Source organism: Myxine glutinosa, chromosome 6 (assembly GCF_964187855.1).
Source record: "Myxine glutinosa chromosome 6, kmMyxGlut1.1, whole genome shotgun sequence".
Lineage (NCBI taxonomy): Eukaryota > Metazoa > Chordata > Myxini > Myxiniformes > Myxinidae > Myxine > Myxine glutinosa.
In genome coordinates this window covers 17,246,414-17,263,236 of record NC_136266.1, presented here as the reverse complement: position 1 = coordinate 17,263,236, position 16,823 = coordinate 17,246,414, and the positions used below count along the sequence as shown (strand labels likewise).

General features: G+C 45.9%; 1 protein-coding gene across 1 annotated transcript in view; it reads right to left on the bottom strand.

Annotated features, from left to right (window-relative positions):
- LOC137429622 (extended synaptotagmin-2) overlaps window positions 1–15,657 on the bottom strand; it is a 127,859-nt gene extending 112,202 nt beyond the window's left edge. The window contains exon 1 of the mRNA XM_068119692.2: window positions 15,174–15,657. Coding sequence (XP_067975793.2) covers window positions 15,174–15,518 — 345 coding nt within the window. The 5' untranslated portion in view covers window positions 15,519–15,657. The remainder of the gene's footprint in view (window positions 1–15,173) is intronic.
- Window positions 15,658–16,823: the final 1,166 nt, after the last annotated feature.

Here is a 16,823-nt window from a genome sequence, read left to right as displayed (position 1 = left end):
AATAGAAGGAAGAACACAGGTTTATTTACAACTATACAAGGATAAGGATAAAGAGAAGAGACACAGAGCAGCCACTTTTTTTTTTTTTTTTTTTTTTTTTTTGTATACAAGATCGAGGCTCGTGAAAGAGCGAACATTAATCACACAGAAAGACAAACAGACACATAAAACAAATAACATCGGGAGCGGTAGACAAGATGGGGAGAGAGGGGGAAGGACACAAACACAACATTTGAGAGCAGGGACCGAGAGACATGGAGACATCGAGAGATCTGTGGGAGGGAGAGGGCTTTGGGGGGAGGCATGTGAGGGGGGGGTGGGGGGGTGGGAGAGGTATAAACATATGGACACTGCCAGGATTTCCAGGAAAGAAGTTGGAATTTCAAACAAGGTGGATCTGGGGTGAATTAGTGGGGGTAGAAAAGATCAAGGTTTTGGATGGGGGAAGATAAGAGATGGTGGTGAACAGCTGTTTTAAAGACCTGGAGGGAGGAGAGGGATTGAAGGGAGTGTGGGAGTTTGTTCCAGAGGCGGGAGAAAAGAGGAATGAAAGAGTGAAGGTGAGCAGAGAGCCGACATTTCGGCAGTTTAACCATCAGAGGGTTGCTGGCAGATCTTGTGCGACCTGTAGGAATATTTGGGGGACAGAGCACAGAGAGAGCTGGGGGAGCAAGGCCGGAGAGGAGTCGGTAGAAGACAGAAAGACCACCTACCTGCCTGCGGTGAGTGAGTGAAAGGCCCTCAGAGATAGCTTCATCGCGGGAGATTCCAATGATTTTGAAAGCTTTGGATTCAACAGCGTGAAGCCGAGCCAGGTGTGAGGCAGGAGCACCAGCCCATAGGGGAGAACAGTATTCCATTGAGCTGTGGATGAAAGCCTTGTATGTGGTGAGGAGCTCAGGTGTGCCGAGGAAGGACTTCGCACGACGGAGGATGCCCAGTCGGCGACTGGCTTTGGAGGCCAGCTTGGAAATGTGGTTTTCCCAAGAAAGATCATGGCAGATAGTGAGACCCAAAAGCTTGAGCGACAGAACTTCTTGGAGAGGATTGTTGAGAAAGTAGGTGGGAGGGTTGTCCAGTCGATCTTTTCGGAGAGACATAGTATAGTGGGGCGGCTTAGCCCAAATATTCAAAAGAATTGTGCATTTTGTGAAACAAGCACCAAATTTGGCACAAATGTACATTAATATGTTGCGAACATTTTCAGATATTGGGCCACTTGAAATTCCGTTATTTTTTTTTTCAAATTTTTTCAAATTTCGTAATTTCAAATTTTTCGGGTGACACCGTCACAATTTCGGTCTTCGAGGCCGGCCGATAGGCAAAGTGTGACCGGAAGGGACGAGGTTCTCCTGACCACGTGGCCCTCGATCTGGGAAGCGAGAGGCGTTCCATTAGTGGACGCGCCCCTCACGCCCGACTTTTGGGCGGCCCCGGCAGGCCGTTTGTTTTGACGTTCCGTGACAGGCCCCGCACCCCCACCTCCGGGCCGACCGGAAGCTTGTGCTGAGTACATCATACCTGAACAACTCAGTGAGGCAGAACACAGCAGTGCACACCAGGGTGACCCCTTCAGTGCATAAACCAATTAACCTGTCCACTGCAGGGCATATAGAAATGAAGTTATTTTCTGCATATAATAATAATATAAGTTCAGTTCTATATAACAATTTCTGTTATCACCACTACCACTACAACTACAACTACAACTACCACTACTACAAGCTTTGTCTGGAATTTTGTGGACTAACAGACAAACAGACATACAGACAAGCTGGGATCAAAACATTACCTCCTTCCACCATTGAGTGTAGAGGTAAACATCATGGAAATTATATCATGCCCTAGATTTAATTCATGCTTACCCGTGTATTTGCTTCACTGGTTCACAAGGTCTTTTGCATACATGTAATTCAGACTCTCGTCTTCATTGCTGACCACACAATGTTCGCAACATATTAATGTACATTTGTGCCAAATTTGGTGCTTGTATCACAAAATGCACAATTCTTTTGAATATTTGGGCTAAGCCGCCCCACTATATCGGCCGGCCTCGAAGACCGAAATTGTGACGGTGTCACCCGAAAAATTTGAAATTACGAAATTTGAAAAAACAAATTACGGAATTTCAAGTGGCTCAATATCTGAAAATGTTCGCAACATATTAATGTACATTTGTGCCAAATTTGGTGCTTGTATCACAAAATGCACAACAGGTTTGCTATGCTGCTACACTAGGAGGTAGGGAGAGCAGTTGATAGTGTGTCAGATGTTGCAGAAGAGTTCCAAGAAAGGGAAGGATGAGGAGGATGAAAGGTTTGATGGTGAAGGGATGAGGCACAGTGAGGGGTTGTTTGAGGGGGGCAGAGGAAAGTAGAAGGTTTGTGGGGGTGGAGGTATGAGATAGAAGGGAGACGAAGTGGGAGGAGGCAGCTTGGAGGAGGAGGGGGGAGGAGGGAGAATTGGAGAGGAATGGTATGGGGGGAGAATTGAATGGGAGGGATTGGGGGGGAGTTTTGAAGGGGAGGAGTGAGGGGGGCGTTTAGGAAGGGAGGGGCAAGGGGGGAGTTTTGGAGGGAAGGGGCAAGGGGGAAGTTTAGAAGTGGAGGGGCAAGGGGGGGGGGATTTGGAGGGGAGGGCAAGGGGGGAGTTTAGGAGGGGAAGGGCAAGGGGGGAGATCAGGAGTGGAGGGGTAAGGGGGGGGGATTAGGAGGGGGGGGCACGGGGGGAGTTTAGGAGGGGAAGGGCAAGGGGGAGTTTAGGAGGGGAAGGGCAAGGGGGAGTTCAGGAGTGGAGGGGCAAGGGGGAGTTTAAGAGTGGAGGGGCAAGGGGGAGTTTAGGAGTGTAGGTGCAAGGGGGGAGTTTTGGAGGGAAGGGGCAAGGGGGGAGTTTAGGAGTGTAGGGGCAAGGGGGGGGGGATTTGGAGGGGGGGGCAAGGGGGGAGTTTAGGAGGGGAAGGGCAAGGGGGGAGATCAGGAGTGGAGGGGTAAGGGGGGGATTAGGAGGGGGGGGCACGGGGGGAGTTTAGGAGGGGAAGGGCAAGGGGGGAGTTTAGGAGGGGAAGGGCAAGGGGGGAGTTCAGGAGTGGAGGGGCAAGGGGGGAGTTTAGGAGTGTAGGTGCAAGGGGGGGGGATTTGGATGGGAGGGGCAAGAGGGGAGTTTAGAAAGTGGATGATTAATGAAAGACGAACATTGATAACAAATTGGGTTTGTTGTGATTTTCAAGTTAGCAATCCGATTCAGAACGATGGAGGAGGGATGGAATGAATGTGAATTTAGACCATGTAGTGAGGGAGACGTATAAGATATTGAATTTCTTTTTTTTGAAGTGGAATGAGTTGGAGAGGAAATTGAGAAAAGCCTTTTAAATAGGAAGAAAAACAGCGTGTTGTAATATACCACTGAATAAAACACAGAAGGGGAAAGGTTAAACATATTTAAATAATATTTAAACAGAAACGTGAACAATCTTATATGCACAAAAATACCAATGGGGGGAGAGCCGAGAGGGACCACCACGAGTCACGTGAACAGGGCAAACGGTGGATGGCAAGGAGATAATGGGGGCGGGGCGAACAGCACACCTGGACAGAAAATACAGGATGAGACAACAGTACACGTGGAGAAAATAAAATAAATGTTTTTGTTTTTTTGTTTTTTTTTTGGGGGGGGGGGGGGGGGTTGGGGATTTAGAACGTTAGACAGAGTATGATGTTCGGGGTAGAAGGGAAAAAACCAAGAGCCAAGCAAAACACGCTTAAGTTAACAAAACACCGACGGGGGTACAACTACAAGGCCACACACGAGGAGCAGAACACGATTAATTAATTACGAGTTACAGGAAATTCAAACCAAAACTAACTATAATCAAACAATATCGCATGGACGATAAAATAACGAGTTGAAATTTGACAATCTATCTGGGGAAATGGGGGAGAAACACGTGGTCGAAGAACGAACGAACGAATAAGAATGAATAAACGAATGAGCACAGAGAAGGTAATGTCTTTTTTTTTTGTTTTTTTGAGTTGAGATTTACATAAGGAAGTAGGCTTTGGGGTGGAAAGACTGGGAAAACAGAGAACGAAAGTTATTGGATCACAAACGACAGGCGCTGAGAGAAAAACAAAGCCTCAAGGTTGTACAGTGTACACTGTACAAGGCCTCAAGACGACATGAATTAACACGATTTTCAATACAGGTATGAAAGATTTGCACCGAAAATCTTTGTCAGGACAATATACGTACATACACCATAAAATAAATACAGTTTTAACGAAAATACAAAATGGGAACAATTACTTAACTTCGATTTCGATGGAGAGCGTTGGAGCTGCGAAAAAACGAACCCTCACCAGCAAGACCGGAAACGGAAGGCCTTACTTAAAACGGAAGGCCTTACTACACTTAGTCAATCTTACTTAATCCCCGGACAAGGGCCCACTCACTCATGCAGGGAAAAGAAAGAAGGACAAGTTCGCGCTCCAAACGTGCCTTGGCGCCGGTCGCTCCCAGAAAGCTCGCCGGGCGTGGCCCTCGGATGTTCGCGGCATGTGTGCTGGGAGCGCAGGCAGGGAGATCGTGCGTCTGTGGCCCCGGAATGGATCATCCTCACAAGCGCGTTATTCACAGCCGCAGAGCGCAGGGCACAGGGAGAGTTCGTGTACAGAGAGGGCTATGACAAGTAACCGCCTGACTTCACTTGTGACCACAACGTCTCTTTCTCACTGGGACTTGGTCACTGCTGCACTCGTAGACTGAGGGGCTGGGCGACTGGCACGGGGGGCTCGGGGCAGGGTCTTATATCGCCCCTCCCCGGTCCTACCCGAATGTTCCAAGCCCCTCCCCTCGCTGCCGTTGTTAGCCACTCCCCTTGAGCTCCGATTGGCTGCTCGCCGCTTACCGGCCACTCCCCTGCAGCTCCTCCCTTCGGCCTGCCAGACTTGTTCCAGGCCTAGCACATGGCATTCTAGCCCAAAGAACACCTAACTCACTGGCCTGCTCAACGCAAACTAACACAGGAAAGGAGACTATGCTTACATTTAATAAGAACTGAACTAAAGTGAGGCTACATGTTGTGGTGCAACTACCGACGAGGGGGGTCATTCTTTATTCTCAAAACCGCAACAATATTGTTGCGGTTTTGTGTTTTTACAAATAAAGGTTCATTTCCCCCTCATAGTTAGTCACACTACAACATGTAGCCTCGTTTAAGATCAGTTAATTCTTAGTAAGTGTCAGCATAGACCTTTCCTATGTGTAGTTTTGCGTTGAGTAGAATAATGAGAGTTAGGTCTCCATCCAATGCTTTATACCGCCTCGATGCTATGGTTTTTGGCGCAAAGTACCACGAGGCCGGCCTGACAAGTCGAAGCAGGCCGAAGGAAGGCGGGACAGGAGAAGTGGGAGTGACTGGTAAGCACGAGCCGCCAATCAGGGCTCGAGGGGAGTGGCTTGCCACTGCGTCAAAAGGCGTGGTTTGGAACATTCGAGGCAGGCCAGGGCATGGCAATATAACCCTGTGCCCGAAGCCCCCACCTGAGTTCTCAGTTCTGAGGAGAGGTGTGCTGAACAAGTGAGAGTTTTTGAGGAGGACCTGCGCTGAATGATGAGCTTGAGTTATCAGTTCGAAGAACTGTGTTGAATTGAGTTACAAGTTAAATGCTCGGTTGAGCTTGAGGCAGATCCTCTGTTGAGTTACGAGGGTGAAAGCGCGCCGTTATATAAATCGCGCTGTGAGGGACTGCCGTGCCGGGCGAGAGACGCGCATATCTTCCAGCAAGCCTTTGTTCGAGATACGTGCCGCAAGGATCCCTCCCGCCTGCCTGCCTTCGTCAAGGGACGTGCTGTGACCGCAGAGGGCCATGCTGGGTGAGCCCTTCCTGAACAACCAAAGCCGGCGCGTTCAGCGCATGAACATTCCTTCCTTCATCCCCCTGTGAGTGTGAATGGGGGCATTATCTGGGCTTTAAGTTAAGACCGCTTAAGTGCCTGCTCGGTGTCTCTTCGCCTTGTATAGCTGTAAATAAACCTGTGTTCTTCCTTCTATTTGATCGTTCCCGTCATTTCCATCTATTGACTAAGCATGGTACGAATTATATCGCTCTAATCAGGTTCCCATAACGAGGTAATTGCATGGACCACGTGGTGCACCATCCGCTCGGGTGCACTCAAATTACGCGTGGTTCATGCGAGACTTGATCCCCGCTCCCGCGTCGGCGTAGGTACTTAGGTACGTGCGAACATTGTCCCGAAACCCTGTCCCGCGTCCGACCGGAAGTGGCGACAAGTCTCGCGGTTGCGACGACCCAAGGAGAACAAGGGGCTTAATCTCCCCTTGGTAAGGGAACGGAGGGTCGCACGAAAACCGTAACAATATATATATATATATATATTGTTACGGTTTTCCGCCGCCCTTCCTACCCTTACCAAGGGGGTTTAAGCTCCTTGTTCTTTCTGGGCCTGGCGTAACCGAGAGACTTGAAGCGCCTCTTCTGGGCAAACGCAAGGTAGGGTTTCGGGACCAAGTCTCGCTCGTACCTAAATACCTGCGCCGCCACGGAAGCGGGGAACCAAGCCTCGCATGAGCCACGTGTAATTTGAGTACACCGAGCGGATTGTGTATCAAGTGGTCCGTGCAGTCACCGTTGATATTGGACCCAGATTAGAGCGGTTTTACTCGTACCACGCTTAGTCAATGATGGAAATCACAAAAGCGGTAGAATCAAAGGAAGAACACAGGTTTAATTATTATTTACACGTATGTACAATTTGGTAGAAAGCAGACACACAGAGCAGAACTTAAGCAGTCTTATTATAAAATCCCAGACACGGGCCCGTTCACACTCACAGGGGGAAATGAAGAAAGGAAATGTTCATGCGCTGAATGCGCCGGCTCCATTGTTCAGGAGCAGCTCGCCGGCATGGCCCTCCGCGGTCACAGCACGTCCCTCGATGAAGGCAAGCAGGCAGGCAGGAGGGATCCTTGCGGCACCTCTCTCGATCAAAGGCAGGCTGGCGAATATGCGCGTCTCTCACCCGGCTTGGCGGTTCCTCACAGCGCTATTAATCAATGGTGTGCTTTCACTCGCGTAACTCAATAGAGGATTTGCCTCAAGCTTAACCGAGCGTTCAACTGTTCAAGCACCTCTTCCCTCAAAGCTACTCAAGCTCATCACCCAGCGCAGGTCCTCCCCAAACTTGTTCAAGCACCTCTCCCCTCAAAACTGCTTGACTTGTTTCAACCCACCTCTCCTCAGAATGTTCAACTCTCAAGCGCCTCTCCCCTTAACTGAGGTGGGGGCTTTGCGCAAAGAGTTATATTGCCATGCCCTTAGCCCGCATCGAATGTTCTAACCACGCCTTTTGACGCAGTGCTAAGCCACTCCCTTTGAGCCCTGATTGGCGGCTCGCGCTTACCGTCGGCTCCTCCTCCGCCTTCCTCGACTTGTCCAGGCCTGCCTCGTGGCATTTCGCGCCAAAGCCAAAGTATCGAGGTGGCATAAAGCAATGGAAGGACCTAACTCTCATTATTCTACTCAACGCAAAACTAACACAGGAAAAGGACTATGGTTACATCTACTAAGAAATAACTGAACTATCGCGAGGCTACGTGTTGTAGTGTGACTAAACTATGAGGGGGAAATTAACCTTTTATTGCAAAAACACAAAACCGCAACAATATATATAATCTGCAAGCTTCGCAGAGGACAAAAAGGTTGCCGTTTTATCAGAACAAAATGCTTCCGATCGGTGCATGAAAGATTTGCAATACCGGAACACAATAAAATCTAGGCCTATGTCATTGAAAGCTGGATGGCTCGGAATAAATAAATAAAATCAAGCGGTGCCAGCAGACTAGTTTTGTGTCTTTTAATGCTTTGGGTAGTAGTTGGAAGAATGTGATTCCATTATGAAATGGACGTGCCAGGAATGATAGGAGAATAGATTACAAACTTTTGTTATCTCAGCTCCTAATTGAGAGATATGTTGTGGGGTGTTCAAAAAGTTATACAAACGAGATACTCACAATTGTCTTAAATATGGCCAAATAAGAAAGTATAATGAGATGTGTATATACATACATACATACAAACAAACATATAAAAGCGTTACACATGCATATTTTCTTTCTTCTTCTTCTCCTCTTCTTCATTTTATAAGGGTTGAGGTCCGATGGCACCAAGCTTCTGCCCTGCCTTGACCACGAAACTCCTCCACTTCCCTTTGTCCTCAGCCAACTCTCTCCACCCTCCAACCACCTTCACCTTACTGACATCCCTCCTCACACAATCCTCCCATTTTAACCACGGTCTACCTCTTTTCCTCCTACTTTGTTCCCTCAACCTATCCACTCTTTGCCATTCTCTCTTCCCCCATCAGCACCAAGTTTCCAGCCCATCTCAGCCGACATTTCACCAATCTTCCCGTCAAGATCATCTGCACACCAATATCCTCCCTCAGTTCATCCATTCTCCTTCTATCCACCCTCTTCACTCCAGCAATCCACCCGACCTAGTTGTTCTCGGAAACCTGCAGCCTCTGTTGTTGTCTCTCGGTCAGTGCCACCATCTCCAGACCGTAAAGGTAGGCCAGCATTACGCATGATATCAGAACCTTTCCTTTCAATCTCCTTGAAATCGTTCTGTCTACCATTACTCCCTCCACCCTCCTCCACACATTCTGACCCACCTGAATCCTCCTCACCTCTGCCTCTGACTTACCATCCTCAGTCACCGTTCCACCCAGATACTCAAATCTATTTCCTTGTCTGATCTCCTTCCCCTCCAACACGATATTCATTTATTTTCTCGGCTGCCAAACCCAGATCACCTCCGTCTTCTCCATGCTCATCTTCAGTCCATGTTTCTCAAATGCCTCCTTCCACTAAACTAGTACTTCCTGCATCTCCCGCTAACTCTCCACCACAACAACAACCACATCGTCCACATACAATATCCTCCCCAGAATACCTTTCATGTTTATCTTCCTGCTTAAGGTGGGTTTTCACGGGACACGCGAACGGTTCGCGAAGGATGCGAATGTTGAAAAAATGGCAAAGTCCAACATTAGTATTTTAGGCTCCAAAAGTTCGCCAAACATGCGTGGGGGTTCGGAAGCGTCGTCAATTGTTCGCATCCTGTTTCAAACATTTTTGAAATACCCGCCGAACAAAAAACGACTCCTGCGAACAATTGACGCCGCTTCCGAACCCCCCGCGCATGTTTGGCGAACTTTTGGAGCCTAAAATACGAATGTTGGACTTTGCCATTTTTTCGACATTCGCATCCTTCGCGAACCGTTCCCGTGTCCCGTGAAAACCCACCTTTACCAGCTCCATTACCATGATAAACATGAGTGGGCTGAGAGTGCTTCATGGCCTCAAACTGATGTTCACACTGAACTCCTCCAACATTCCAGGACCAACAAAAACTCATCCATTCGTTCCCTTGTACATCTCTTCCACCAACCTAATTTCTGCTTCCGGCATTCCCATCCATCTCAGTGTCACCATCACCATCTCTATTGGGATAGTGTTGATGGCCTTCTCCAGACCCACAAATCCCAATGCCATTTCACGTTTCATCTCCAAACTCTTGTCCACCAGCTGTCTCAGTGTGAACATCCCATTGATCGTTCCCATACCCTTTCTGTACCCCTGCTGCTCTTCTCAAATCTCCTTATCCATACTCTTCCTTATCCTCCCATTAGGAACCCTCTCCAGCATCTTCATGACATGACTAAGGAGCGTAATGCCCTGCATTTCACCAGATCTTGACATCCCCCTTCCCTTTCCATATCGGCACATTTAACCCTGTCCTGCAATCCTCCGGAATTGAACACTCTCTCATACACATACATTCAACAACCTCTTTGTCCAACTGACTTCGTCTTCTCCTGCTGTAATGATCTTCACTATACATAGCACATCAATGCCTGGCACTCTTCCCTTTTTCATCCTCTTCAATGCCATCTGCGCTTCCTCTTCCGTGATCTCCACCAGCTCCACTTTCACCTCCACATAACTCGGTAGTTCCAGCTCGCCGTTTCTTCCTTCCTTTCCGGTTCAACAGCTGGTTGAAATATGCTTCCCACATATTCAATACTGCGCCCCTCTCTGTCACTAGAATCCCACCACCATCCTTAATCACTGCACCCCCACCCCCCATTCATGTCCTTGATATCCTCATCCCTGTCACGTGCCATTTTATAGATCATCTTCCTCCCAACATCCTCTTCCAACATGTTGTACACCACCTCTACCATATCATTCCTCTCCTTATCCACAGCTCTCCTTGCTGCTTTCTTCTTCTGCCCATACAGGTGCAGCAACCCCACATCTGGCTGCCTCCATCTATCCTTGATCATCTATATCCTCTTCCAAACGTCTTTATTTTCACCAACTGCCTTTGCTACCACACCTGCTTTATATCCCTCGTTGATGCACCCTTTCCTGATGTCCTTCCACACAACAATTCTGCAATTCCCCTAAATGCCTCTCTGTACTTCTTCTACTCCTTCTCCAAACCTTCTGCTTCTTCACCAAGTTGCTTATACCTGGCCCTCACCCTCTCCTTATACTCTACGGTGACACTTCCCTCACCTAATAACCTTCTGACCCCTGCTCTTAACCTCCCTCCTTTTCTTCAGCCTCACCACAAGCACCACAGGTTTGTGCTGGGTGGTAACATGCTCTCCCACTACTGCCTTACATACCTTAACCCTGCACAACTGTCACTTCCTTACCACCACCAACTCCAGTTCTCTGTTTATATGCTCTCCACTCCTATAGGTAATCTTGTGGCTTTCCAGCTTTTAAAAGAATGAACCAGGTATGGTTCCTCACCACCAGCTCCACCAATTTATTTATTATCACTACGGTGAGTGACAATCACTACAGAGAGAATTTTTGATGCTAACCACCACGTGTCTCTTACGAGGCCAAACCTGAATCTTTTACGATTGACTGCCACGAGCCCAGGACACATGATGGCACACCCCACACCAATCTGTGCAGTCTTTCACTGTGACGTCATCTGCTCATCCTATGCACACGCTTTCAGACTCGGCTCGTAGACAATCCAGTGCCATAGATTTGTTCCAATTTGCCACATGTACCTGCCTTCCAGCAAATCTCAGCTTCTGTAACTGACATGTAGGGAAAGTAGAGTAAGTTGTAGTTAAAGGTGTTTGGAGTTGGTGTAAACCAAAGGAAAACTACTGTAATTGAAAGCATAAATATCTGTGTTTCTAAACCATTATATTTGCCTTCCTATTTTGATCAATGACATGACGCGAAGCTCAAACTTTTCATAGTGAAAGAAAAAATTCGACATTTTCTTTGGGAACATTCCATTTTGAGAGCGGCCTCAGATTCCGAACACACCCCAAAAAGGCCCAAGCAGAAACGGTACGTCGTCATGTCAACCGAAAATAATACTGCCAGTCAAACAATCCATGGAACCAACACAGCATGAAGTAAAGAAAAACGATAACTAGCAACTTCATAGAAGTAGAACAATTTACCCTGCGCCACGGTCGACGAGTAGCTAATTTGATTGGTCGTGATGACGTAAAATTTTGTCCAGTACGGTTTTTCAAAATGTCAAAAAGGAGGTTTACGTTCTACAGTGTTCAAAGTGTATAATTCCTTTGAAATAAAGATTTAAAGGTTGTACAATTTTTTGTCGAAGTTTACCCCCGTTGATGTGGCGTCTTTTACACCACCTTATTTAACTCGTTACATTAGTGCTTTGTATCTGTTGTTTGTGTCCTTTATGATGTCATTGAAAACAGTAAGTTTACTGCTTTGAATGAATTTTTAATCTCGTTTGACTGCCAGACAGGAAGAAAGTAAAAAAAATAAAAATTTGCACCCGTGTTAGAAGGAAGCTGTTTAGTTTGCCATTTTCAATATGAAACAGGCAAAGACGAAAAACAAACGAGAACCCTTAGAATTACCCTATATAACCCCTCAAAACTACCCTTTAGAACCGTTTCGAATCACCCTAAGAACCCTTTAGAATTAAACACTGTGGGTTTGAAAGGTTCCTCTTTTTCATTTTTCACGGATGGATGGACGGACATAGCCAAATATTGAACCAAGCGGCTTTATCACTTCAAAACCCTTTCACTGCACATGCACGATGGGGACAAATTCAGAGCCAAAGTTCTGTTAAAGTACAGGTTAGTTTTCCAATTCATGTTCAAAATAAAACACTCAATTTAAATCAAGTTGTTTGTCAGTCATAAACTAACGTCGGTAGACAGAGTGACAGACAAAAAGAGTGACAGACAGACAAAAAGAGTGACAGACAGACAAAAAGAGTGACAGACAGACAAAAAGAGTGACAGACAGACAAAAAGAGTGACAGACAGACAAAAAGAGTGACAGACAGACAAAAAGAGTGACAGACAGACAAAAAGAGTGACAGACAGACAAAAAGAGTGACAGACAGACAAAAAGAGTGACAGACAGACAAAAAGAGTGACAGACAGACAAAAAGAGTGACAGACAGACAAAAAGAGTGACAGACAGACAAAAAGAGTGACAGACAGACAAAAAGAGTGACAGACAGACAAAAAGAGTGACAGACAGACAAAAAGAGTGACAGACAGACAAAAAGAGTGACAGACAGACAAAAAGAGTGACAGACAAAAAGAGTGACAGACAAAAAGAGTGACAGACAGACAAAAAGAGTGACAGACAGACAAAAAGAGTGACAGACAGACAAAAAGAGTGACAGACAGACAAAAAGAGTGACAGACAGACAAAAAGAGTGACAGACAGACAAAAAGAGTGACAGACAGACAAAAAGAGTGACAGACAGACAAAAAGAGTGACAGACAGACAAAAAGAGTGACAGACAGACAAAAAGTGACACACAGACGAAAAGAGTGACAGACAGACAAACAGTGACAGACAGACAAACAGAGTGACAGACAGACAAACAGAGTGACAGACAGACAAACAGAGTGACAGACAGACAAACAGAGTGACAGACAGACAAACAGAGTGACAGACAGAGTGACAGACAGACAAACAGAGTGACAGACAGACAGACTGACTGAATGAATTGCTTAAGCCTGCTTTTTTTCTTCGCTGTGCGCATGGTATTCGCACCTGCCCACCATCATCTCAGGTAAAATTGCTCATGTCACACCCATGGTGGTAGTTGTTATCAAGTCAGGCAAAATCACTCAAATCATATCCAAGGTAGTAGTTGTTATCTAGTCAGGTTGGGGCACTCATGTCACACCCATGGAGGTAGTTGTTATCATATCAGGTAAAACCACTAATTTCATACCCATGGAGGTAGTTGTTATCATATCAGGTAAAAACGCTCATGTCATACCCATAGGGGTAGTTATCATTCCAGGTAAAATCGCTCATGTCATACCCATGGAGGTAGTTGTTATCATATCAGGTAAAAACGCTCATGTCACACCCATGGAGGTAGTTGTTATCATTCCAGGTAAAATCGCTCATGTCATACCCATGGAGGTAGTTGTTATCATATCAGGTAAAAACGCTCATGTCATACCCATGGAGGTAGTTGTTATCATTCCAGGTAAAATCGCTCATGTCATACCCATGGAGGTAGTTGTTATCATATCAGGTAAAATCACTCATGTCATACCCATTGTGGTAGTTGTTATCATTCCAGGTAAAAACGCTCATGTCATACCCATGGGGGTACTTGTTATCATTCCAGGTAAAATCGTTCATGTCATACCCATGGGGGTAGTTGTTATCATTCCAGGTAAAATCGTTCATGTCATACCCATGGGGGTAGTTGTTATCATATCAGGTAAAAACGCTCATGTCATAGCCATGGAGGTAGTTGTTATTATATCAGGTAAAATCACTCACGTCATACCCATTGTGGTAGTTGTTATCATTCCAGGTAAAAACGCTCATGTCATACCCATGGAGGTAGTTGTTATCATTCCAGGTAAAAACGCTCATGTCATACCCATGGGGGTACTTGTTATCATTCCAGGTAAAATCGTTCATGTCATACCCATGGGGGTAGTTGTTATCATATCAGGTAAAAACGCTCATGTCATACCCATAGGGGTAGTTGTTATCATTCCAGGTAAAATCGCTCATGTCATAGCCATGGAGGTAGTTGTTATTATATCAGGTAAAATCACTCACGTCATACCCATTGTGGTAGTTGTTATCATTCCAGGTAAAAACGCTCATGTCATACCCATGGAGGTAGTTGTTATCATTCCAGGTAAAAACGCTCATGTCATACCCATGGGGGTAGTTGTTATCATTCCAGGTAAAAACGCTCATGTCATACCCATGGAGGTAGTTGTTATCATTCCAGGTAAAAACGCTCATGTCATACCCATGGAGGTAGTTGTTATCATATCAGGTAAAAACGCTCATGTCATACCCATGGAGGTAGTTGTTATCATTCCAGGTAAAATCGCTCATGTCATAGCCATGGAGGTAGTTGTTATCATATCAGGTAAAATCACTCATGTCATACCCATTGTGGTAGTTGTTATCATTCCAAGTAAAAACGCTCATGTCATACCCATGGGGGTACTTGTTATCATTCCAGGTAAAATCGTTCATGTCATACCCATGGGGGTAGTTGTTATCATTCCAGGTAAAATCGTTCATGTCATACCCATGGGGGTAGTTGTTATCATTCCAGGTAAAATCGTTCATGTCATACCCATGGGGGTAGTTATCATTCCAGGTAAAATCGTTCATGTCATACCCATGGAGGTAGTTGTTATGATATCAGGTAAAATCGTTCATGTCATACCCATGGAGGTAGTTGTTATGATATCAGGTAAAAACGCTCATGTCATACCCATGGTGGTAGTTGTTATCATTCCAGGTAAAATCGTTCATGTCATACCCATGGGGGTAGTTGTTATCATTCCAGGTAAAATCGTTCATGTCATACCCATGGAGGTAGTTGTTATGATATCAGGTAAAATCGTTCATGTCATACCCATGGAGGTAGTTGTTATGATATCAGGTAAAAACGCTCATGTCATACCCATGGGGGTAGTTGTTATCATTCCAGGTAAAATCGTTCATGTCATACCCATGGAGGTAGTTGTTATGATATCAGGTAAAATCACTAATTTCATACCCATGGAGGTAGTTGTTATCATATCTGGTAAAATCACTAATTTCATACCCATGGAGGTAGTTGTTCGTCTTTGAAGTGTTCACGGACCAAACGCTCTTCGCTCCTTGCCAACAGGTATCCGATGCGCAGATCCTCGGACCTCAGAGCCCTCACCTCTCGCCAGCAGAACCAGAGAGCGAGACCCAGCATCACCCAGGTAATGCTGAACCCCAAGCAGCCCACCAGGTACACGGGCACCAGGTACAATCCCGTCCAGCAGAACTCCATCAATGTCTCGCACAGTCCCCCTTCCTCTTCAACTTTACCTTTATCATCTCCGGTAGATCCAGTCGAGGATTTTACCTGATCCATGGTGTCTTTGAACTCCACGCTGCTCTCTGAATCCGCACTCATGGTTACCTGTTCGTTGTTACATGTGATAACTTATCGCCATCAGTTCCAAAGCACTAACTCACGAGCAAGAACGGCTGGAACAAGAGCGCGAGGAAGTGCGCCGCCTTCCCATGGAACTGACGCTTACCTGGGCTCACCTGGGCACGGAGGAGGCGTGTCTTGTCATTGTTGTTTAAAGACGATTGGATGAAATGGATGATGTAGAGATTCGCACCAAACAAATAAAAAATTATTATTAAGCTAATTTAACATGGTCTTCACCTGAAGAGTGATAATACAAATTAAAACATTTAAACGTATTCAAACTAAATTATTTATATAACAGTTAATTAACGCTAAAAATATCCAATACTAATTAAAAATATTAATAGGCTCCCCAATCCACTGAAATTATAAATAATAAAACCAGGTCCAACAATGGTGTATTAAGCTGGGTGTCTCGTCTGCTAGCATTCACCGGGAGACATTTAAGATCCCACGTTGCACCTCTTGAAAAAGAGCAGGACATCGCGGGCCGGTGCACTGCGAAAATCCCAAATCTGCACTGACTACTGCTGAAAGGAGCAATGGCAAACCACTTGGTGTATTCTCTGCCTCGGGCGTGCCGACGCGCTGTAAAGAGCACGTAACCACAACGACTCATATTATATGTATGTGTATATATATATATATATATATATATATATATATATATATATATATATATATATATATATATAGCAGATAACCCGGTTCCACCAGACTGTTGCAAAGGAATTTGATTGCAATAGAATGCGGAATATCTCGGGGAGTTTGACAGGAATGCCCTTTGACAGCATACATTTCAGGGGCCCGTGGAAATTTCTCGGGGTCTTTGGAATCTTTTGGGTCCCCCAGGTCTTTCGGGTCTTCAGGGTCTGTTGGTTGTTTGGGGTCTTTAAGGGTCTTCGGGGTCTTTAAGGGTCTTTTCAGTCTTGTAGGTTGTTAAAGATTTTTTGGGTCATTGGGGTCTTCAGGGTCTCTTGGGTCTTTGGGGTCTTTTGGGTCTTCTAGGTTTTTAAGGGTCTTTTGGGTCTTTGGGTCCTCAGGGTCTTTTTGGTCTCTAAGGGTCTTCTCCACCGATCGCACAGCACCCCCTGGTTTTGGTTTGCACTGGTGGGAACGATGGTCTGGGTGGCAGACAGGCTGTTGTTTCCGTGCGGGTTATGCGGTTTTTACTGTGTGAGACCTAATCCGTGGCTGGTGCTCACCATTAAAGCTAGGAGCTGCCTTGATTCACTTAATACACCTCATTAATACATGTTTGGTCCTCATTGGTTACATTGT